Genomic DNA, 24025 nt, shown 5'->3' on the forward strand with positions numbered 1-24025 from the left:
CGTGACCACTGGGAGAAGGAAACGGAGAGAGAGACACGACGTGGAAGGTAAATAGTAGCATGTTAGCCCAGGGCATTGTAGGGTTAAATACAGAAGGCAAAGAACCACATCCTGTTATTGATATTCACTTGGCTTCTTCCACTGTGATTGAAAATCAGAGCACTGCTCTCCATCTGTACCTCGCTGCTTCCATCCTACCTAAGTGGATTTGTTCTGGGATCAGGTATGGCTGGAAACGGCACGGTTTTGTTTAGATAAACACTGACACTGTGTGTGCGAGTTTGTGTAGTTTCCACAGAAACCTGCTGGTCTCCAGCGGTGCCACTGTGGGGGTGAGCTCTAAAATAGAACACAGGGGTATTGAGAGAGGACCATGTCCACCCCCAGGGGGCGTCCTAACCTCCCTAGTCCCTACTCACTCTGCAGGAAGGGGAGATTGCAGAGGCAGGGGGTGTGGGGGAGACATCAAAGCAGGAGGGGAGGTCTCAGCAGCCCCAGTTCTCTCCCCTCCACAGGAACAGCTGCCACGGGGCATATAACCTGGTACTGATGACCAATTACACCCTGATAAAAACACACTGCAGTCATCAAACAGCAGGAACATGAATTATTGAACCAGTTCCCCCCCCTCAGAATTAGAATGTTGTAATGAACTTCGGCTCCTCTATACGTTTTCCTACAAGGAGATGTTTTTAGATTCCGTCAGATCTTTATTTCCCCCCCCCCCTCAAACTTCTTAGTTCTCTGACAAAATGACGAGGCTGTGAGTGTATGTCTGGATGAGGGAGTTGTTCAGGGGATCATGTTGAGGCTGTGGTAGGAGGTTGGTAGGAGTGTTGGTTGTGGTAGGATTGGATGACAGGACCTACCCAGTGGGTTGATCTCAAGGTAGGTGAAGTACAGGTCTTCGTACAGGTTGAACAGTCCAACGATGAAGCTGGCCAGAACCCTGCAGGAAGAAATAACCAGCCAACAAGTTCAACTGTTTTATAGCTACACCTTGACCTTTTAACTTTCCCTAAAACGCAGACAGACCCTTTCTCGTCCTTATTATGCGCAGGGAAATAAATGTGGTTCAGTGGAAGATCTGCCAACTGCCTGTTCATTCTAATTCATTTCCCTGAGTGATAACACTTTCCTTTTAAACAGTGAGTCACACCCTTTATATAGCACTAAATCCATAAAAACCAGAGCCAACATTAACAACGAAGAAGTGAGGGAAAGAGGGAGGGGTGGAGGCAGTGTTGGAGGAGGAGCCAGCTCTTTTCCACTGCACCTGCAAATTAGCCGGTGAGCCTCGCTACAATGAAGGAAACATCTAATTTACTCCCGCCTCCTCCTGTCAAAACAGATGGGTGAAGGGCTGTGGTGGGGGCAGTATTTATTCCTCTCTCCCTGCCTGTGTCTGTCTGACAGCTGTGCAGGCAGCTCTGTGGCCTTGTGACCACGTCAGTCTCCTGTCTGTCAGCTGTGCAGGCAGCTCTGTGGCCTTGTGACCACGTCAGTCTNGTCTCCTGTCTGTCAGCTGTGCAGGCAGCTCTGTGGCCTTGTGACCACGTCAGTCTCCTGTCTGTCAGGAAGGCTACTCTAGTTGCCAGGAGAACCCTGGCCTCAGGGAGTGAGGGGGTCAGGCCCGACACATTGCACCCACAGTGACTAAGCTCATCTCCTACCGACAGGTTCTGATGGGGCTAGGCCCACCGCTCCGTTCGTGGATCCAAAGGAGGGAAGAGGGTGGGTGAACAGTGCAGAGCCATCTTCCTCAATGTCAGCCGAGACCGTGGTGAGCCCAGACAGGCCCTGCCTGCCTTCACAGAGAGCTGTTTCAAGCGAAGGGAGGGGGGAGTTGGGAGGGTCACTGTATCACACCCATCAAAATAAACGTCAGGCTCCAGGAACGTGCTCAGAATAAGGCTAAGGGGGATGAAAGGAGGGGGATGATCGAACAAAGGCGAGCTCGTGGTGGAGGGAGTTTGTCATTTCTCTAATGGAACTCACCTCCCTCCTCCTCCTTCTCCCTCCAGCATTACTGCATTATCACAGAGTACCTCCCCATCGCTTTCCCCTCTCTGTGTTTTGTAGTGAGTGGTGCTGCCATTGCTTGCCAGCCAGCTTTAGTTTTACCCAACAACATCAGGTTCTTTCTCTAACCCTCCACTTCACTACCTCAGAATGAACGAGGTTCTCACCCATAAACATTAATAAAATTGATCTAGTATCCTGTTATTTTAGCGTGCAAATTCTCTCTCTCATACAAAGTAGAAATCCGTTTTGAAATGAATGCACTGTCTCGCGCCACTCACGCTTTTTTGTCCGCAGCGACATGGGTCAGGAGCTGTTTCTTCACTGCGTCTTCAGTCAGCTTCTCGTCCACTCCTACCAGAAGCTTACTGGCCTTAGCGTCCACATCCCCCACGTCTACCCCTCCTTCATGGTGGAACAACAGGTAGTCGCCCTCCCGTGTGGCGTAGATACACATGTAGAACTCCTCTTCCTGAGGGATAGGGAGACAAACAGGTCAGTTATAGACAACCAGAGACGTGTACGTCATAGAAGCCAAAACTATCTTCATCACAGTTTTTGGTTCTGTACTTAAAGTGCTCAATCTTGACAACTTGTCTGCTGACATGCATCACTGTTTGGGATGGCATTAACAGTGGACTAATGAATAAAATACTAAAGTATCGTTTTTTTTGGGCGAACTATCCCTTTAAAGCCGCTCCTTAAGATTTGACGTACTGTTTAGCGAAGGTGCAGTATCTCACACAACTCATGAATAAAATTATAGTAAGTTGGAAAACCTGTTCGGCTGCAGTCCTCTGTGAGGTAGCTAGACTAGAGAAATCGCATCACGTAGATAGTTCACCTGCTTGTGGGCTACGAATGGCTCGATGAGGAAGTTCTTCAGGATCCCCTTTGCTTTTCCCACCTGAGAAAACACATACAGCACTTATTTAGAAGCTCACAGACAGACAATTGTGTTGGGGGAGAAATAGAGAATTGATGGAGCGAAAAGGCAGCATTTAATTTGGCAAAACCATCATTAATTCCCACAGGAGACTACAATGCTATAATGACTATTACTCTGAGCCAGCTGTAGCGAGTCTGGAGGATCATAACGTAACAATGCACTTGTTTACAGGTACGCCCTCAGGACTAATAGAGGGAGAGAAGCAGAGAGAGAGAGGGAGAAAACGAGAGAGGGAGGTATGAAGGAACACACCGCAAGGCCCCAAAGTGAACACAAAGTGGCCACAGAGCAGACACAAACTAAATAATCAGGCCACGGGACAAGAAAGTGTCGTTGAATAAAGCCTGAAAAAAGGGAGGCCCAAACTGACAGAGGATGACGTCCACACAGAGCAGCAGTCTAGTATAGTCCTAGGTGAAATGAGAGCTCATTTAGCTGGCTGTCACACTGCCTGTGTTAAAAGGTACCCACGCATAAAACAACCAGGGACTGCAAGGGAGAGCAGTCGGCCGACAGAAGAAAGAAAAAAAAGGAGAAAAAAGGAGAAGGTTGACATTTCCGAGAGATGGAATAAAAAGGAGGCACGATGAAGGGAGAAAAGAGGCCATCTGATTAAAGACGAGCTGAGGCCAAACTAAACTGAAATAATCTCCATACCCATTCTCTCACTGCTCCCTAGAGAACGAGGGAGGAGACGGCGGAAGAGAGGGACGAAAAGGTTGGAGGAATATATTGATTAAGAAGCTCAAAAAATTAAAAAACTAATAATAATAAAGTAGGGAGGTGAAACATGATTGATGTTTTACACAAACTTAAAGTAGTGACCAAAAAAAGGGGTCAATTCAACTGATATGATGCATAATAACCACTGACATTTTCACACCCATTCGCCTGGAAACACATGAACTATCCTGGTTACACCCTATCACTGAGGGAAGCCATGGCGTCAAAGACTGGGGGAAATAGCCAGGCGAGGAGTCATCTCAACCTCTGGGAATAGTAATTTGGTAAACTGGGGAGAAACAGAGTGATGGGTTGTGAGAGGAGAGCGAGAACAAAAAGTCGAGCTGACAGCCTAAATTGCTCACAGTTACTGAACTCTACCCCACCTCTTCTCTCTAGTCCGGACACAACCCTGTCTCTTTCAGACACACACACACACACACACACTACAGAATGTCATTCATTTACACAAATAACTAACACATACTGTAGCATAATACCCAGTACCACCCTCTAATCTCAATATCCAGCTACTGCACAAGCACCTTCCTGCACAAGCACCTTCCTACACACACACAGATTCTGTGTTGTAGATATGTGGTAGTAGAGTAGGGGCCTGAAAGAACACACTTAATGTGTTGTGAAATCTGTTGTGAATGTATTGTACTGTTTTTTTTAATTGTATAACTGCCTTCATTTTGCTGGACCCCAGGAAGAGTAGCTGCTGCTAAGGGCGATCCGTAATAAATACAAACACACTAACTATCCCATATACAGCTACCCAAAAACACATTTAAGCAATGAAAACACACAGCATATTGTGAAACATGTTCTATAACTGTAACAAGTTAACCAGATTCTAAATTAACAGCAGCAGCTGTTCAAGCCAGTCGAAAGAAAATGATTAATCCAGACAGACGCCATCTTAAAAACGGTGAATTCATATATTTCTCATTGATGGTCTCCAGCAGCGACTGACGTTTTCATCTAAAATGTCTGGCCAGTGATATACCCAGCAGCCCACAGCTGCCTACCTCTAACGCAAGCACGCACGCACACACGCGCGCACACACACTCACTCCCTCGCATAGCCCATGGTTTATGAAGCACACAAACATCTAAGTGGCACACAGAGTGACGGACCTACTGTAGCGTGCTCGGCTTACACTGAAACCCGTTTACTCACAGGCAGGACTCTCCGTTCTCGGCTGACTGGCTTGATTGACTAGCACCTGACCGAGAGCTCATTAGCAATCTGTGCAGCTCTGGAGGCAGAGTTTAACATGCATCAAAACAAACACACTTAACTTGGATGGGTAGTACGAGTGGGCATGGGAAAGAGGGGATGAAGAGAGAAATAAGAGAAAAGGGAGGGCTGAGTGGAACCAGATGTTCTGCAGGAGACAGAGTAAACAGTGAGCAGAGTGAAAGAGTTCACTACAGTGCAGACTGAAGAGCCTAGCAGGACTGGGTCTGAACCTAGCTGTAGGTACTGTATTTAGGAGGATCCACTTCAGGATGACTTGGTGTGTGTGTGTGTGTGTGTGTGCAATGACCTACCATGGTCTCGCTCATGAGGCGGGTCTTCAGCCACTCTTGGACACCTTTCAGGTCCAGGTTGACACCTACCAGTCCCAGCTTCCCCCGACGCTTGATCAGCTGGTCTGGCTTCACTACCAGCCGCTAGGGAACAGACAACATGGTCAAACTGTTAGCATCACAACACCAGGATAATGACATAAGTGACTGATTCAGTGATCATCCTTAGACTAGACTACCCATGACCGGATAACGTAGTTAGCCTCACATTAACAAATTGCTCATTTGTTGTTTATGATAACAGGTTATATGCCGACGATGACATTTGTGTGTGGCACATATGGGCGAGTTCACTTCAGGTACCATTTACACACTTCACATCCTCAGCATTTGAGGCCCATCTTGATCAGAACTAGATCAGGAGGTAGGTTTCCGGGTCCTCCCTCACATCAACGTTTGTTGGTAGCGTACACAGATCTGCAGATGTTGTCGCAGGTGCTGCGAAAATGCTTGTGTTTGTAGCTCCAGCAGTGCAGTAACACACACATATTGCAAAAAAAGTAAAAATAAATAAATATCAGAACGAGTCTGGAATATTTTATATATAGTGCATTCGGGAAAGTATTCAGACCCCTTGACTTCTTCCACATTTTGTTACAGCCTTATTAAAATGTATCAAATAAAAAAAATTCCTCAATCAACATACGATATAATGACAAAGTGAAAACAGGTATTTTGAAATTTTTACAAATGTATTCTTTTTTTAAACACACAAATACCTTATTTACATAAGTATTCAGACTCTTCGCTATGAGACTCAATTTTGCTCAGGTGCATCCTGTTTCCATTTATCATCCTTGAGATGTTTCTAAAGCTTGATTGGAGTCCATCTGTGGTAAATTCAATTGATTGGACATGATTTGGAAAGGCACACACCTGTCTATATAAACTCAGCAAAAAAAGAAACGTCCTCTCACTGTCAACTGCGTTTATTTTTCAGCAAACTTAACATGTGTAAATATTTGTATGAAAATAACAAGATTCAACAACTGAAACATAAACTGAACAAGTTCCACCGACATGTGACTAACATAAATGTAATAATGTGTCCCTGAACAAAGGGGGGTTCAAAATCAAAAGTAAGTCAGTATCTGGTGTGGCCACCAGGTGCATTAAGTACTGCAGTGCTGCAGTGCATCCCTCCTCATGGACTGCACCAGATTTGCCAGTTATTGCTGTGAGATTTACATTTACATTTAAGTCATTTAGCAGACGCTCTTATCCAGAGCGACTTACAAATTTGTGCATTCACCTTATGATATCCAGTGGAACAACCACTTTACAATAGTGCATCTAACTCTTTTAAGGGGGGGGGGTGAGGAGGATTACTTTATCCTATCCTAGGTATTCCTTAAAGAGGTGGGGTTTCAGGTGTCTCCGGAAGGTGGTGATTGACTCCGCTGACCTGGCGTCGTGAGGGAGTTTGTTCCACCATTGGGGTGCCAGAGCAGCGAACAGTTTTGACTGGGCTGAGCGGGAACTGTACTTCCTCAGAGGTAGGGAGGCGAGCAGGCCAGAGGTGGATGAACGCAGTGCCCTTGTTTGGGTGTAGGTCTTGAGATGATACCCCACTCTTCCACCTAGGCCCCTGCAAGTTCCCAGACATTTCTGGGGGGAATGGCCCTAGCCCTCACCCTCCGATCCAACAGGTCCCAGACGTGCTCAATGAGATTGAGATCCGGGCTCTTCACTGGCCATGGCAGAACACGGACAATTCTGTCTTGCAGGAAATCACACACAGAACGAGCAGAATAGCTGGTGGCATTGTCATGCTGGAGGGTCATGTCAGGATGAGCCTGCAGGAAGGGTACCACATGAGGGAGGAGGATGTTTCCCTGTAACACACAGTGTTGAGATTGCCTGCAATGACAACAAGCTCAGTACGATGATGCTGTGACACACCGCCCCAGACCATGACGGACCCTCCACCTCCAAATCGATCCCGCTCCAGAGTACAGGCCTCGGTGTAACACTCATTCCTTCGACGATAAATGCAAATCTGACCATCACCTCTGGTGAGACAAAACCGTGACTCGTCAGTGAAGAGCACTTTTTGCCTGTCCGGTCCATTCCTCCGTCCTCCCCCCTCCCCCTGGCTGCTACCTCTCTTGGGTCAATCAGAGATCGAGAGAGAAGTGACCTATGAGACTTGAGCCATTATCCTCTGGAGTGCTGCCAGTAAAACCAGGCAGAGAGGGCCCAGGGTGAACGGTAATGTAATTTCCTAATCAATCCTGTCCCATCGGTTCATGTGTATCGGGGCCTGCACCTGCCCTCCTCTATCCTTCTCCTCATCCTCCTCCACCCTTCCATACCTCACTGCATCCGACTTGATGAAGCACCAAAACAGCCTCCCAGCTGAGTGAGACAGGCAGACTGCCCGAGAGATAGGAGGAGAGAGAGAGATATATTTTACCCTGGGAGATGAGTCATCCTGTAATTCTATTAGACCCCTCTTTCTCCCAGACTCCTCCTCCTCCATCTCTGAGGTAATTATGATTGCTCTTAAAGAGAGTGTCTCCTCCCATTGTGGATGTCACTTTTTATTCCTCCTGATACATTCCGATGACGATGCGGATATTCATTCTCCTCTACATTGAACTTCACGTTTTACAGCCAGAAGAGTGGCTGGAATGAAGATGGGCCTGCTAACCAGGACGTTAGGGTCCTAACGAGAGCCAGGAGACCACTCTACTCTTCCATTAGCCTAAGTGATTGTGTCCGCAAAAAAAATATTTAAAAAAATGGAGCATTTCACACAGGCTGCAGTCAGGAAAGGTGGCTGCTGTGATAGTCATGGAGACAGATTTATGACTATAAATGTGGCCAAACAATCTACTGACTGCAATGTAATATAATCCTTGTTTTGAGCAAACATTTAACCTTGCGTGGGTCAGTCATCCTTATGAAGAAATAGTTGCTGTCTGAAAAGACAGTCGTGCCATTGACCATTGGTGATTGAATGACATAAGAGCAGCTGTTAAGACCTAGGTAGTAGGTCGGTATTTGGTTCTAAAAACGGGCCTTCGATGGGTCAGTTATTCCTTACCTCAGTGAGCAGCCAGGGGTGGTCCTGTGCCAGCCGGTCAAAGTCGGTCTCAGTCGTCACGTTGGCATAGCGGAACCGGTTCTGGACAGCTGCAGATGTACAGATGTACTTATAGAGGAACTCCTTCCCTGTCTGCTCCGAGATGGCTTTGGCCGACATGGTAGATCAGAGGACAGTGGTCTGAGAGGAGAGAGAGAGAGGTCAAAAGCGAGAGAGAGAGAGATTAGGTCAACCCGATTATAACCACAAGTGCATACCAGTACAGGGTGACTAGCTTAAGTATAATATATTCTAGTTATGTACCCAAATATGACACATCAGAGAGGATAGGCCTACCTTTAACAACAGCAGCCTCTTACATGATAATTATGGTATATAGTGAGCTATTCATTTACACACAAACTGCAGATCAGAGGCCTCTATCTATGTTGTAGGATCTGCCCCGTCATCTCTTCAGTATGCGATCCTTTATTGGCCCGGCTAAAAAAAAAGACCTTGTCCATGCAGGCAGTGATGCTGAGGCTAAGTTGATTAGCCCAGGTCTAGGATCGGCACTCTAATGGAGTAACGAGCCCTCATCTGGCTGCCACTCAAACAAAATCAGGTGGACCCTGAGACAGGCACACAGCTTTAATCACCAGAGACAGCACAGAGAGGGGGCCTGGAGTTTGTGTAGAGGACAATAACCAGACACACACAAAACACCCTCAATCATTCAGACGTCTAAACAACCTTTAGAGGCTGATGCATTGCCGTCTCAAACACAGAGAAACAATCACCCACACTTAGTAGGTTCAAGGTGTGTCTGCTACTGAATAAAGGGTGTGGTCAGTGTTTGTAGAGCTAGGAATAAACCGTTGGTAAAGGACATCACTCCCGAAGGAGAGGACTCTCTACTATGAACTACACATTGTGAGACGTGTCAGTGTCAGACGTGCAGTCTCATACACAAACAAGATAAGCCTGATTGTCAGACTGCTATGATGTCATGGTCGCGTGTATAAACCCTGTAACGGGTGAAGGGTCGTCCTGGTATGATGTAGTGACCCGGAACTCCATACTAGGGATATTCCCAAGAGACTATCAAAGGCAGCTGTCTGTCAGCACACATGTATAAAAATCATAAATGAGATATTTGGAGAGGGTCAGGACAAAGGATTTGATCATTCTTTAATGAACATTTAATTATTGTGAAAACGCTGAAGTTTGAGGGGGAAATTTGCACATAGAATTTAAGCAAAAACACCAAAACCCAATCGGATGTGTAAATCGAATGATGTTTTCCTTTCATGGCAAAGACAAGGGTTGTGACCCTTTCAGGCATCCTCCTGCTGGCTTAAAATGAAGCCATATGCTAAAATGGGACAAACTCAGTTTCGAATGCCTAGTCTACTGGGACCACGTCAGTCAGTCAACCTAGAAAGGCCTTTAAATCACTCACTATGTTGCCTCTGAAACAGAACAGTCAATATATTGGGATTTGAAAATTAAATGTTCATTAATCATGAAGACATGATTCTGGTCATTATACAGCAGAATGTGGTACTTGGATGTCCAGACTCACAGTACCAAACGTGACCAACCCCCATCCTCCACCACACCCCCTGCCCCCTCATTATCCCCCAGCCCCCCCCTTACTTTCCTTCCGCCAGCACAATGTGGCAATTATTTTGTTATTGATCTGGCCTTGGTTTCCTGCTACACTCACTAGGCAGAGCTTTATCATTAGTTTTACCACAGACCAGATGGATATCAAAGATGAGAAATGTGTCCTATTACTGTGCTGATACAAACCCACTCAGTCACTAGTCTCCGTAATATTACTACTAAGAAATTGACAATAAAACAACAGGTTGCTCTTCAGTATTCTTGCACTGATGGACCACCCAGTCAACTTGCTCTCTGTGTCCTTCATCAGATAAAGAGCCCTGTGGCCTCCCGAGTGGTGCAGTGGTCTAATGCACTGCATCCCAGTGTTGCGGCGTCACTACAGCCTGGGGTCCGGTCCCAAGTGGGTGTTAAGAAGCGTAGCTTGGCGGGTCATGTTTTGGCGGACACATGACCCGACCTTCGCCTCTCCAGAGCCCGTTGAGGAGTTGGAGCAATGAGACAAGATCGTATTTGGATGTCACGAAAAAGGGGGTAAAACGCAATTAAATTCAGATAAAGAGCCCTGGTATCTACCAGAGAAGGCTTTGCTCTGGGTTGCTGCCCTGCTAGCCCTTGATTAGATAAATGAATGGAGGTGGTGTTGGAGCATCTTCAGTATTGATCACTCTTCTCTTCTTCCTGAGTCACTATAGCTCTGGTCCCAGGCCAATATAACACTGGATGGGAGGAGAGACAGACTCACTACAGTAGATCTGTCTACTTCCTCTCTGCTAGCGGCTTGTCAGCGCTATGAAATATCACCCCTCCTCGCCAACATAAATGATCCAGCACGGATAACATTGATCAAGAGCGGTTGAAGCGCAACGCTTGTAGACTGCTAGATGAGGCACACGAACACACGCGGATGAAGGCACACACACACACACCAGAAAATATGCATATCACACACACTTATCAAAACCACTGACACGTACAGCAGAAACACAGGCTTCTTCTCATCAGAAAATCGGATCAATTCTGTTTCGGTGAAAAGCACCGTCTTTCACAGCACTGAAGTCAGAATGCAATTAACCTTAACCTGGCCAGGTCCCCTACACCTCCAGATTGCCTTCCCTTATACGACAACAACACCAAAACATCTGCACCTGGGTCTGACAGGTAGAAATGACAAAAACACTTCAGTGCTTCAAAAATTAAAAGAAGCATCTGTCTGCCTGCTAGAGAAGATATCCGTCGGGACTAATGAACTTGGGGAAAGCAAGGAAGTGCTTTCAAAAAAGCAAGAGCTGTGTTATGAGAGTGGACTAATAATGCATGATTTGTGTCAATTAAAATTCTCTATGAATTTGATTCCAAGTTTATTAAAAAGCATGATCACTTGAACATTGACTTAAAAAGAAAACCTCAGGCAAAGGTAGCTGAACTAAATGACTATCGCCCCGTAACACTCACTTCTGTCACCATGAAGTGCTTTGAGAGAATAGTCAAGGATCATATCACCGCCACCTTACCGGTCACCCTAGACCCACTTCAATTTGCGTACCGCCCCAATAGGTCCACAGACGATGCAATCGCCATCACAATGCACACTGACCTGTCTCACCTGGACAAGAGGAATACCTATGTAAGAATGCTGTTCATTGACTACAGCTCAGCATTCAACACCATAATAGCCTCCAAGCTCATCATTAAGCTTGAGGCCCTGGGTCTCAACCCCGCCCTGTGCAATTGGGTCCTGGACTTCCTGACGGGCGGCCCCCAGGTGGTGAAGGTAGGAAAGAACATCTCCACTTCGCTGATCCTCAACACTGGGGCCCCACAAGGGTGCATGCTCAGCCACCTCTTGTACTCCCTGTTCCCCCATGACTGCGTGGCCATGCACGCCTCCAACTCAATCATCAAGTTTGCAGACGACACAACAGTAGTAGGCTTGATTACCAACAACGATGAGATAGCCTACAGGGAGGAGGTGAGGGCACTCGGAGTGTGGTTTCAGGAAAACAACCTCTCACTCAACGTCAACAAAACAAAGGAGATGATTGTGGACTTCAGGAAACAGCAGAGGGAGCACCCCCCTATCCACATCGACGGGACAGCAGTGGAGAAGGTGGAAAGTTTTAAGTTCCTCGGCGTACACATCACGGACAAACTGAAATGGTCCACCCACACCGACAGTGTGGTGAAGAAGGCGCAACAGCGCCTCTTCAACCTCAGGAGGCTGAAGAAATTTGGCTTGTCACCTAACACTCTTGAACTTTTACAGATGCACAATTGAGATCATCCTGTCGGGCTACATCACCGCCTGGTAAGGCAACTGCACCGCCCTCAACCACAAGGCTCTCCAGAGGGTAGTGCGGTCTGCACAACTCATCACCGGTGGGCAAACTACCTGCCCTCCAGGACACCTACAGCACCCGATGTCACAGGAAGGCCAAAAAGATCATCAAGGACAACAACCACCCGAGCCACTGCCTGTTCACCCCACTACCATCCAGAAGGCGAGGTCAGTACAGGTGCGTCAAAGCTGGGACCGAGAGACTGAAAAACAGCTTCTATCTCAAGGCCATCAGATTGTTAAACAGCCATCACTAACACAGAGAGGCTGCTGCCAACATACAGACTTGAAATCATTGGCCACTTTAATAATGTTTACATATCTTGCATTACTCATCTCATATGTACATACTGTATTTTATACCATCTATTGCATCTTGCTGATGCCGCTCGGTCATTGCGCTTCCATATATTTATATGTATATATTCCATTCCTTTACTTAGATTTGTGTGTATTAGGTAGTTCGTGTGGAATTGTTAGATTACTTGTTAGATATTGTTGCACTGTCAGAACTAGAAGCACAAGCATTTCGCTACACTCACAATAATATCTGCTAACCATATGTATGTGACCAATCAAATTTGACTTGATTTAGTCAAAGACATGCCATGCCAAAGACATGACTTGCCTAGTTAAATGAAGGTTAAATATAAATGATTCATTCATTATGATTTCCATTCTAACAGAATGAAATAGGTGAAAATTATTAAATGGCAATAAATAACTACATTAAGGGTAATACGGACATTTTCGAAAACAAATAAACATGCCACGGCCCATGAGTCGACACATTTTAAAAGAAACTATAGTAAACTAAGCCGTGGCCACAATAACACTTTTCATAATGTCTTCATTCTTTATGAAGCCAAGACTGCTACTGTTGATTGACCAGTTCAACTCGTTCTCTCTCTCTTTCCCTTACTCAGTCTCACACACACACACACACACACACACACACACACACACACACACACTTTATTTGTGTCAGCTTTTTAATTTTATTTACTGCGCATGTTACACTACTTTATGTAACTTTCAAGTCAGCTTTCAATTACTCTTTGCAATCTGTAAACATCCAAACATCCAACCTTTATATCTTGAGAGTTGTGGAAAAGATCTCCCAGGTTTTCCGTTGAGAAGATTTGGATCGTTTCGGTTGTGAAACGATATGAGCCGGCAATAATTCTGCTAACTGCTCCTTCTATCTGTCGTTTGGCTGTCGGCGTGGACCACTGATTTTCATTTCTGGGTTCTCAGTTTTCTTCCCTCTTCCTATCTGACGATAGACTTGGCTGATATCCCTGCTCTCTGATTGGGTCACACCACCCCGTGGCTGTTGCTTCATAACGCTCACGCCCACCTGTCTAACTGCTCCTTCTATCTGTCGTTTGGCTGTCGGCGTGGACCACTGATTTTCACTTCTGGGTTCTCAGTTTTCTTCCCTCTTCCTATCTGACGATAGACTTGGCTGATATCCCTGCTCTCTGATTGGGTCACACCACCCCGTGGCTGTTGCTTCATAACGCTCACGCCCACCTGTCGTTAAAAGAAACGACTACACTGTTCAACTGTAGGACACTGATTGGCTGGTATTGTCTGTTTAGTACTGTAGCCAATCAGAATAGAATAACACGATCATGTATAAAAGACAGTAAAATTGTCTCCCTTTTTCAATTAGACTAAACGTTTATAATCTGAGTACATTCTGGCACCAGTGAACTGAAGTCCATCTACATTAAGGCTATTTATATTTTCCTGTTTCTCTTGGCCTTGACCATATATAGATAAATACATAAACATGTAGCCAATGATTCACCAAAGGCATTTTCATTCAGTGGCCTTCAAGTAAATTGTACAAACTGCAGTAGTGTGCATTTTTTTACCCCTGGTATTTTTATTTGTGTGAATCCCAAACTATTTGCTTCTGAGTTTGATTAATCAGGATACCATTTTGTTTGTTTATTTTGTTCGAGTAATATCGGAAAGGGGGAGGTGCCTTATGCACCTCGGAGTTTTTTGGAGCTCTGTGGAATCTGACATCCTTGAGACGTCCAATGATGCATTTAAACCAAACCATGGATTGCTGATGCTATGTCTTTGGCCATTGAGAGGCGTCGAAGCCACCGGTCGGTCATATTGGCACTCCCCAGTAGGAGCAGTCCTCCATAGGAATACATTGAATTCTTTTTCAATTAAGTGTTTTAAAGGAAGAGAATAGAATGTATTTAAGTATATGTTTTAGTTGTAGTGGGGACAGTAACATTAGTCATAAAAAAAAAAAATACTTTAAGGAAATGTTTATATATTTTGTATGTTTAGCTCACATAATATCATTTAAAAGTATGCATTAAGGTGTCTTTAATAGAATAAATGTGGCAAAACGAGTGTAGACATTAATAAATGCATTTTATAGCTTCCAAAATATATTTTACAACCGTGGGGGAGTGCCAAGATGGAGGCAAGGTGGCTTCAAAACAACGCCCAAATCAATCATCTAGTGTATATATAAACCAGATTTTAGTTGAATTTGAAAATGGTTAAGGGTTAAGGTTAGGTAAGGGTTATGGTTATGGTAAGGGGTTAATGTTAGAGTTAAGGGTAGGGAAGTCCAAAGGATCCCAGGTCATAATCATTTTTTACCTATCCTGCACATGCACATATCGCTTGCCTTTTTAACTCTCATCACATTGTTTTGTATTGTCTTGTGCACAAATAAACAAATTCCAAATAAAATAACGCTAACAATTTTGTAAACACCAGCAGAATGGCTGTCTAACCAATGCAATATATTTTCTAGGATAGATAGTTCATTATAGTATGACGAACAGAACCCGGGTGATACATTCAAATGTGTAATAAAATCAGACCGTTTCAAGGTGGAGAAATTTCATTTGGAAGGAGCCAGACTCGTTTGCATCATATTAGTCAGATGAGCCAAGTGCCCTGTACAGTCAGTGTGTGTAATCCTCAGTCTAGCGCAGCTGGCAATACAGACCTTGGTAAGAGTTGCAATTCTTTCTCTCATACACACCGGTGTGTAAATGATTGATATCAAAACTTGCACAGTTGTGGTGCAATATGGTGCAATGGGAGGTGATGGCGCACCACTAGACAGTCTGACAATTGGGTCATTCAACTCAGAGCCTCTCCAGAATCAAATGTAACGAAGTTAGGATTGTGTGTGTTGTAGTGGGGTGTTCGAGAGCCTTTGGCCTTGGATACACTTCTTCAAAAGTGGATCCAACCAGTATGCCACTTCAGTTTTGGGAGATTCAAACATTGACTGGCCTGATGAGAAATATACTTCAGATCATGTTCTCTTCATACATTGTACTAATAGTATCCGGACGCTGAGTGCCATCTGCTGGTCAACTTTTCCATCTACAAACAAAATGGCTGAGTCTCACTGTACAGTGTCAATAGTCAATAGCTTCCTAACTGTTAAAATGGGTGTGCAGCAGTGGCGACCCGTCATTCAGGGCAGCCCCACATTTTTAGCACGTAGCACCAAAAAATATATATCTTTTGGGGGGGGCTTGCCTGTTTTGCATGTTATTTTGGCATTAATACATGTCACATATCAGTTTGCAAACAATGTAAAAAAAAATATATATCATTGAGTTAATAAAGTCGCATACAAACATGGTCTCTTTTTTATTTTCTTGAGTAAGGCGGCTCCAAAATGCAGGTGTTTCAGCCTAGCTCAGTGCTTTCTGGTGGGGCAAGCCAGCAGAAAATACCGAGCGTTGCGCCGTGATTGGCTCAGTATTCTGTCACTCATGTGGACACTACGTCACCACCATATCTAAGGGTAGAGCTCTAAAATTCTAGCCCCTTGGATGCTGCCATAGAGTTACATTAGAAGTGTCCATCCAAGAAGGCTCAAGCTCATTGTCCACAGATAAAATTATGTCAAATCATGTTAGATCTACAGTAGCTTTGATTGGACTGATCATCATTCAACTTCATACTTTCAAAATCTTAGCTAGCAGTCATCATGAATCAAGTCGACAATCTACTGGCATATCCTTTAAATCCTTGTCATATGAAGAGAAATAATGAAGAGAAATTATAGATACAACGTATTGGTGGTCATCGGCCATTGGACATAAATGGCCGATGGAAATCGCAAATTCAACAATGAGTGGTTTGGAAGGAATCAGTGGCTAACTGCAAGCATTGCTAAGCAATCATTCGCCTGCTATTCAGTGGAGTGGCTGTAGTTGTGTGGTCCCAAGTCTAAGATTAAGGGTCTCTTTTCCTAGTTCAAAATTATAAACATTCAACATTGGCCATGCTGTCAATCAAGCATGATTTATGCCATGCTCAAAACTGCAAAATCCGACTTTAGTGAGTTCAAGACAATTGGGAACTCTGGAAAAACGAGCTACGACTGGGAAAACACGTTTTGAATTTTCATCCAACTTCGAATTGTAAATCGGGAACTCGGGCCTCTTTCTGGAGCTACGACCTGAAGATTCCTGACGTCATCATGATTCAACTATTTTTTCTTCCCGAGTTCCCAGTTGTCTTGAAAGCACCATAAATCCAGAGAACGCCAGACTTTGATGACAAAATTTGCCCACGAAGGACCGCCGCTCCACCTTCCTGTTCAAGTGAGCACAGCACAAAGCGAGTCCAAAAATGTCTTGTATGCTGCTGCATAAATGTAATATGCAAGGGAGATATGTATACTGTAGCTAAGAAAGTAATACTAAATGTATGTTGTGTAGTAAGCTGTTAGTAGCCCATGTGCCTCACCCTAATAATGGTCTATTTTCACCTCCTGTTCTGACTTGGTGCACATGTAGCCTATAACCTGTTGAGAAATGTAATCAAATATTGTAAGAGCTTTAATTGTCTGCTAATATGCAGTCTTTATTTATGCTACAGTTCTGACTTGGTGTACAGGGAGAGCACTGGCCCATGTTCTGAATTGTCACTGTACATTTCAAAAGTGCTGAACAAATAGTTGATGTCCGTCCTAGCTTGCGCATGTCTTTATCGAAATTACGGCTTGCCTCTAATCTTCTTGTCGTCCCCTTATGCCATAGTTTGTACATCTCAATTATCAGTAGAAACCACATTTGTTTATTAAATAAGTCACTCAATACAGTTTTTAGTTTTTTTTAAAGGCAGTAAATGAGGGTGAAGGAACTGTTTCGCTGCCAGACAAGGCTCCGCTGACAGCCAAGTGTAGCAGTGGTATAGTGCAAATAATGTATTGTTTAGTGTTGTGGCTTTGCTGGCATGAATCCCACCTGCCCCACCAAGATTTACATGCTAAAAATCACAACTGGTGTACAGACAAGGGAACAGTCTTGAACAGGGTGTAACAGTACACATTGCATTAGACAATATTTGGCGCAAAGCAAATTATTTTATTAAGTGTACAAAACATGTGCAAAAATAGTGACTCATAGGAAGAACTAAACAAGCATGGCTTTGCCCTAAGAAACCTACACATCAGTCATGAACAGACAGTGGATACATACAAGTTGACATGCAAAAACTAACTGTGGTTGACAGAAAGAGGGATGATCCCAGGCTGCAGTCTCCTATACTACAGAATTGTGGCCTTGGTTTCACAGCATTTGATAAGTACCAAGTAAGTGCCAGCTAATGAAACAAACTGCACATTCATCAGCATTCTCCCTTTGATTTCTGCAGCATCGTGCAAAAAGAGTTAATTAGGAATGGCCTCTAAGATTGACATTCACAGTTCAGCACATCCAATCAAGCATACACAGACACCCTTTTTGGCCCATGAGCTACTTATGAAGTTACCCAGCTCTTTCCTTCGTACCAAACATACAAATGCACAAACACATGGCTAAACTGACTAAACCACAGGAAATGACTGAAATAGATGCGCAACTTATTTTGCGAACAAGCTACGTCATGACTAGAACTACATCTGCTAAACCTGGCATGCAATGAAAACACTATTTGAGCCACTCACACAAAACATGAAAACACCTAAATGCTTAACACTGACATATGCGGAAGGGGTTGTATATAGTGTTAGACGTGAATTGAGTAGGGAAAATAGTGGTCAAACGGGGAGAAGCGGTACTAGGAGAAGCAGTACTACATCTGCCAAAACCGCAGCTGAGCCATGAAATCAGGCCTTGTCTTCAGAAATCCTATCCAATTGCATCTATGGCACTAAAACGCATGACAAGACACCGAACAAGATGCTAAGCTTGACCTAAACTGTGGTTTAAAGGCCTCTTGGGTTGTGCAGCAAAGCAAGAGAGAAAGGCACACAGCTTGTGAATTTGGGGTGGGATATCCAAGATGCCTCCCAACCCCCAAAAGTAGCACAAACACACAAACTTCCCCACAGACAAATCAGAACACTAGTACGCCACTCATCCCGAGCCATCCATCACCACCTTCCACCTCTCCTTTACAGTATGGTGCACTTTTGCTTCTTCTTCTTGTCCCCGTCTTTCTTGGTCGAGTCGGCCTTCTTGGGCCCGTAGAGGCTGGAGAAGCAGGCCTGGGCGGAGACGGGCTCCCTCAGACTGAGCAGCCACCTCCCCTTGCCGTAGTAGGTCAGGGAGCCGAGCTCCATCTCCTCCACCAGCTCTCCCTCCTGACCCTCTTGCTGCAGCGCTAGGATCTCCAGCAGGTCGAAGCCCGTCTGCTGTGGCTCAACGCCCTCCGCACAGCCCAGGGTGATGTGGGCACGGCTGCCAGCGGGCAGGGTGGCGGCGGCCGGGACTACAGACACTGCCTCCTTCTCAGCGTCGGCAGGCCACAGGCTCAACTGATCCTCAGAGAGTGAAACCCGGGCGCCAACAGTGCGAGGTGTGACGAAGAGGGCACTGAGGGACAGCTCGAACGCAGAGCCATACAACTCTTTAATGGCCTAGAGTTGGAAAAGAGGGGTTATTTCAAAATGGATCGCCTGAAAAGTGAAAATACATTATTTAAACAATGCACTGGTCATCAGATTTTAAATTAATAAAACAAGGCCAATATGAGTTGTGTGGTAAATAATGGGTTAATAGGATGAGGTTGCATTTGACAAATAATTCCCATCGACAATATACACGACACAAAAATATAAATGCAACATGCAAAGTTTGTCCCATGTTTCATGAATTGAATTAAAAGATCCATATGCATTTTGTGCAAACATTTGTTTATATCCCTGTTAGTGAGCATGTCTCCTTTACCAAGACAATCCATCCACCTGACAGGTGTGACAGATCAGGAAGCTGATTAAACAGCATGATCATTACACAGGTGCACCTTGTGCTGGAGACAAAAGGCCACTATAATTTGCAGTTGTATCACAACAATGCCACAGATGTTTCGAGGGAGCATGTAATTGGCATGTTGACTGCAGTAATGTCCACCAGAGCTGTTGCAAGAGAATTTAAAGTTAATTTCTCTAGCATAAGCCACCAACATCATTTTAGAGAATCTTGCAGTACGTCCAACCGGCCTCGCAACCGCTGACCACATGTAACTATGGCAGCCCAGGAACTTCACAGCCGGCTTCTTCACCTGCGAGATTGTATGAGACCAGCCACCTGGACAGCTGATGAAACGGAAAAGTATTTTTCTGTAACAAAGCCATTTTATGGGGGGAAACATTCTGATTGGCTGGGCCTGGCTCCCAAGTGGGTGGACTCTCCCAAGTGGGTGGGCCCACCGCTGCACCCCTGCCCAGTCATGTGAAATCCATCGATTAGGGATTAAATTAATATATTTCAATTGAGTGATTATCTTATATGAACTGTAACTCAGTAAAATCATTGAAATTGTTGCATGTTGACTTTATATTTTTGTTCAATATTCTTTCAGACTTACTGGTTTATCTGCATATTCCTTGGCTCCCTCAGCCTTGCCATAGTCACAGAATTTGGTAGTGCAATGAAGAGTGCCATTGGCTTGGAAATACTGCTCCAGGTCCACCTCTTTCTCAGCCTCAACAGTGACTGAAAAAAAACAAAGCAAGCTCAGTTGTCGCAGTCAAGCTCAAGAGACTAAAATCGGATTCAGATAAACAATGGAAGTGTGAATCACAAGACCGTTGTGCTGTACTCACAGTCAGGCAAGTGCTTCTTGAAGGCCTCAAGAGTGTCCAGTGTCTTCAGGAAATCCATGGACGTGCACCTGACCTTGTCCTGGATGCCAGGGAGAAGGAACCAGCCAAAGAAAAGGGGCAGGGACGTCTCCTCAAGAGGAACTTTCATGGCCTGGATCTGGGCCTCCTCTAGCCCCCGCTGAGTTCTCTTGACCAGCTGTGGCAAGTCTCTGCTCCACTCAGTGCGGGGCTCCAGAAACATGGCCACCAGCCGGTGCTGCTCTGCCACCTCCCCCAGGCGGGCCAGCCGATCATGGGTATGGTTGGTGTCATCCACCACTATCACTTGAGCAGATGTTCCTACACTGCAGCAGGCTACCACAGCATCGTCAAAAGCCTTGTACCCATCTGCCGATGCTTCTGGACTCTCCGGTTTCACACCATGGTCATCAGCACAGCAGACAGTGCAGAGACCCTGGTAGCTATCTGCAATAGCACGTGCCAAGAGGCTCTTGCCGCTGCCGGGGAGGCCTCTGAGGATGATTAGAGTGCGAGAGGTGCGAAGTGTGGCTTTGGTCAGCTCATGCTCCAGGAAGGCGAAAGACAGGGTGCCAGGGGCGGGAATCTGCTCGACAACCTCGGCCTTCTGCTGCTCCACTGCATCACCTTCTGCCCGTTTCTCTGACTCTACTTCTTTTACAATTTCAGCTTCTACCAGTTTCTCTTCCATCACAGTCTCAGCCTCTACTGGTTTCTTTGGCTCTGGTTCCAGTACAATTTCAACTTCGGTCTGCTTGTCTGCCTCCACTTCTTTTACAGTTTTAGGCTCCGCTGACATCTCTGGCACCACAGCCAACACAATCCCAGATTCTGCCTGCTTCTCAGATTCCTCAGGCTCTTTCTCTTCTGGTTTGAGCAGTTTCACGTCCTCAGATTCTGGCTGTGTGACAGGCTCGGGCGCTGCCTGCACAGACAGTTTAACAGCCTCTGGGACGGGTTCAGCCATTTTCTCTGGCGCAGTTTCAATGTTATTCTCTGCTAGAGGCTCATCTAAAGGCAGAGGCTCTGGTGTTTTCTCTGGCATTGGCTGCTTGTCAGGCTCTGTGGTCTGGATTTTTTCTGGTTCCAAGTACAATGCTGTAGCTGACTCAGAGACCTTTGTTGAGCTCTCTAGTTCTGGTTGTTTTTCTGGGTACTTCTCTGCTTTAGTCACAACTTCTGTAGATGTCTCCTGAGAAGGTTCCAGAGACTCAGACATTTTCTTTGGTGATTTTTCTGCTTTGGGCGCCGTCTCTTGCATTTCTTCTGACATTCCTGATTCTGTCACCATATCTGGCAAACGCTCCACTTCTTGCACATTCACTGGTGATTCTGCAGGATCTATTGGAGAGTCGAGTTGTGACTGGGGGCAGTCTCCTGCTCCAGCCTCCTGTTGCTCTCGAGTCTCTGATGCGGTGTCCAACACCTGGTTCTGCTCAGCATCCATATCTGGGTTCCTCAAAGGACCTAATGATAAACACTGGTTTAGACAAAAGATTTGCATCCTGAAAATACATGCAATAATAATGATACAAATGAAACTCATACAAATTCAATACTTGGAAAACAGGAACTTTATACTTGAAACTGTACAGCATAAACAATGAAATGGTGCTGGAATTCCTTTAAACTCCAATCTGTAAAAAAAAAAAATTAAAAAAGTTTCAATCTGACAAATCTTCCCTTGTGCAAAGATTTGGGATACCACCTTTCACTTTCTGAGGTAGGGAGTCAAATTATCTATTTTGGAATTTCTAATAAGAGAGGTATAGGGAGCAGCAGACTCTCCTTATATAATTACTGTACTGCAGCGGTTTCTCTGTGTCTCCTCTGTGGAGTTCTGCCGAATCAGAGCTCATTGTGGGCAAGGCCTCCGCCGGTTTGCGGCCTGGACATCAGATTATTCGGAGTAATAAATCAAAGTGATAAAGGCATTGGGTGGTTGGCTTGGCTCTATCGACCTGACTACTAAATGGTTTAAGCACAGCTGGCATCTTTGGAGTGGTATGTGAGACGAGGATGTGTGTGTAATGCACGCCTTCATGGGCTCTGAATCCTCAAAACATCCACATAATCGCCTTGAACTATCTGCATGATACATGTAGGTGGGAAAAACGTAATTGGGAAACGAGCGTCAATTAGAATGCATTAACATTCATCCATAAAACCAATAAATAAAAAAATATGCATCAGCAATTTGGTACTGAATTAGGTCGATTAATGAGCGAGATTCAGATATAGGCTATGCACGATTGCCTAACAAAAAGTAGCGGCGTGTGCTCAGCCTCTGACGACTAGGCCGGGGTGAGAAATTAACACCTGCGACTGATTATACCAGCCTTTTGTGTGGACAAGGGCTCGTATATCCGCTTTAAAAACGCACTTGAATAAAAATAAATTTGTAAAAACCGCCAAGGAAAGTATGTAGAAGTTATATATTTTTTGTAACTGACGGTCAGTGGCGCAATAGCCTATAAATTCGTGAAATTCGATTTAAAAAATATTTTTTTAAAGCATGGTCATCCCGTTACAGGCTAGACGAGTTTACCAAGAAACAAACGACATTCGAAACAGCACATCAAAAGGCCAATATTTATGGTGAGTGAATCTTCAGTAAAAGGTGGTCAGATGAGAATGTTTTTAGTGCGACGGTGTAAACGCGGCTACTACCATGTAACAATGAAATGATGAAACTGGGAGTGGCTGCAATGCAATCACCACTTACAGACAAAACAAATCAGCGTGTCAATGTCATGTAAACTCAAGATGCCACGTTTGAACAACAGCGATAGTCTATTTCAGAACTAAAGAAATGTGATTTGTCTGAAAAGCGAGATTTTGATAACTTCTGTCAAGTTCCAAGATCGTACTATATGACAGCAGCTTCTAATCGGGCTATTTAGGCTAACTATCATATTGATATGAATGGGACGAGATTACCGACGGAGGTTTCTTACCGTGCCTGTTGTGTCAGGAGTATGCCGCTGACTCTGCAATTTAGGCGTTTTCAAAGCTGGAAAGCAGAGGACAGTCGGCGCTCCGCGCAGAAATCTGCCCCCAACACTAGGAAAGAAAACGGAAACTACGGGCTCTTGAGCACGCGCAAGCCTTAGTGCTCTTGAGGGTGGGGTGCTTCCTATCGTTTGCGCGCCCCCGCTCTTATCAAACGCGAACGTCCCAGCAATGACAACGTAGACCTGGATCCTGGCTCAGAAGAAAATTACATATGAGTTTTGTTGAATTTAAATTCCATAAACCATGGATGCCAGGAAGTCTGATAATTCATGGTATAAGTGACGAGTAAATTTGTATTTTGGCAGTTTATGATTTTAGGTCCTCATCCACAACACAAACTCCTTGAAAAATAAAGCTCTGTATAAAAATGTTTCCAGAAATGCATGTTCTGTAAAGGAAATTTGCTCAACAGTCTGTGGACTTTATGAGATCAGATGTGTCTGATCAATGTCTGATCTGATAACATGGCAGGATTTCTTAATACCCATACAAAGGGAATCAGCTGCTTAGTGAATCACAGCATTGTCAGCATGCCAGTCTGAAACAATGATGTCAGAGTGCAGAAGTAAAGGGAACTAGCCTTGTAATCAGATAGAAAAACACTACAGGGGAACGTGTACACAGTTCTAAAGAATTGTA

At 44.9% G+C, this 24025-nt stretch overlaps 2 protein-coding genes across 3 annotated transcripts in view; both read right to left on the reverse strand.

The window, feature by feature from the left end:
* The window catches only part of LOC111972845 (ATP-citrate synthase), a 30694-nt gene extending 17027 nt beyond the window's left edge, over window positions 1–13667 (reverse strand). The window contains exons 1-6 of the mRNA XM_070446233.1: window positions 13377–13667; window positions 8343–8522; window positions 5255–5377; window positions 2867–2929; window positions 2304–2494; window positions 801–949 (exon numbers count right to left, since the gene is read on the reverse strand). Coding sequence (XP_070302334.1) covers window positions 801–949; window positions 2304–2494; window positions 2867–2929; window positions 5255–5377; window positions 8343–8501 — 685 coding nt within the window. The 5' untranslated portion in view covers window positions 8502–8522; window positions 13377–13667. The remainder of the gene's footprint in view (window positions 1–800; window positions 950–2303; window positions 2495–2866; window positions 2930–5254; window positions 5378–8342; window positions 8523–13376) is intronic.
* Window positions 13668–18138: 4471 nt separating this feature from the next.
* On the reverse strand, window positions 18139–23496 carry LOC111976172 (2',3'-cyclic-nucleotide 3'-phosphodiesterase). Of its 2 annotated transcripts, none has more exons than XM_024004954.3 (4): window positions 23329–23496; window positions 20354–21851; window positions 20116–20243; window positions 18139–19165 (listed from the first exon to the last, which is right to left on the reverse strand). In XM_024004954.3, the coding sequence occupies exons 2-4, from the start codon at window positions 21816–21818 to the stop codon at window positions 18701–18703; spliced, it is 2058 nt and encodes a 685-aa protein (XP_023860722.1). In that variant the 5' UTR covers window positions 21819–21851; window positions 23329–23496; the 3' UTR covers window positions 18139–18700. The 2 variants fall into 2 exon arrangements, with proteins under 2 accessions (XP_023860722.1, XP_023860712.1); XM_024004944.3 differs by having other exon boundaries at window positions 20354–21838; window positions 23329–23456.
* Window positions 23497–24025: the final 529 nt, after the last annotated feature.

This window comes from Salvelinus sp. IW2-2015, linkage group LG2 (assembly GCF_002910315.2).
Source record: "Salvelinus sp. IW2-2015 linkage group LG2, ASM291031v2, whole genome shotgun sequence".
NCBI lineage: Eukaryota > Metazoa > Chordata > Actinopteri > Salmoniformes > Salmonidae > Salvelinus > Salvelinus sp. IW2-2015.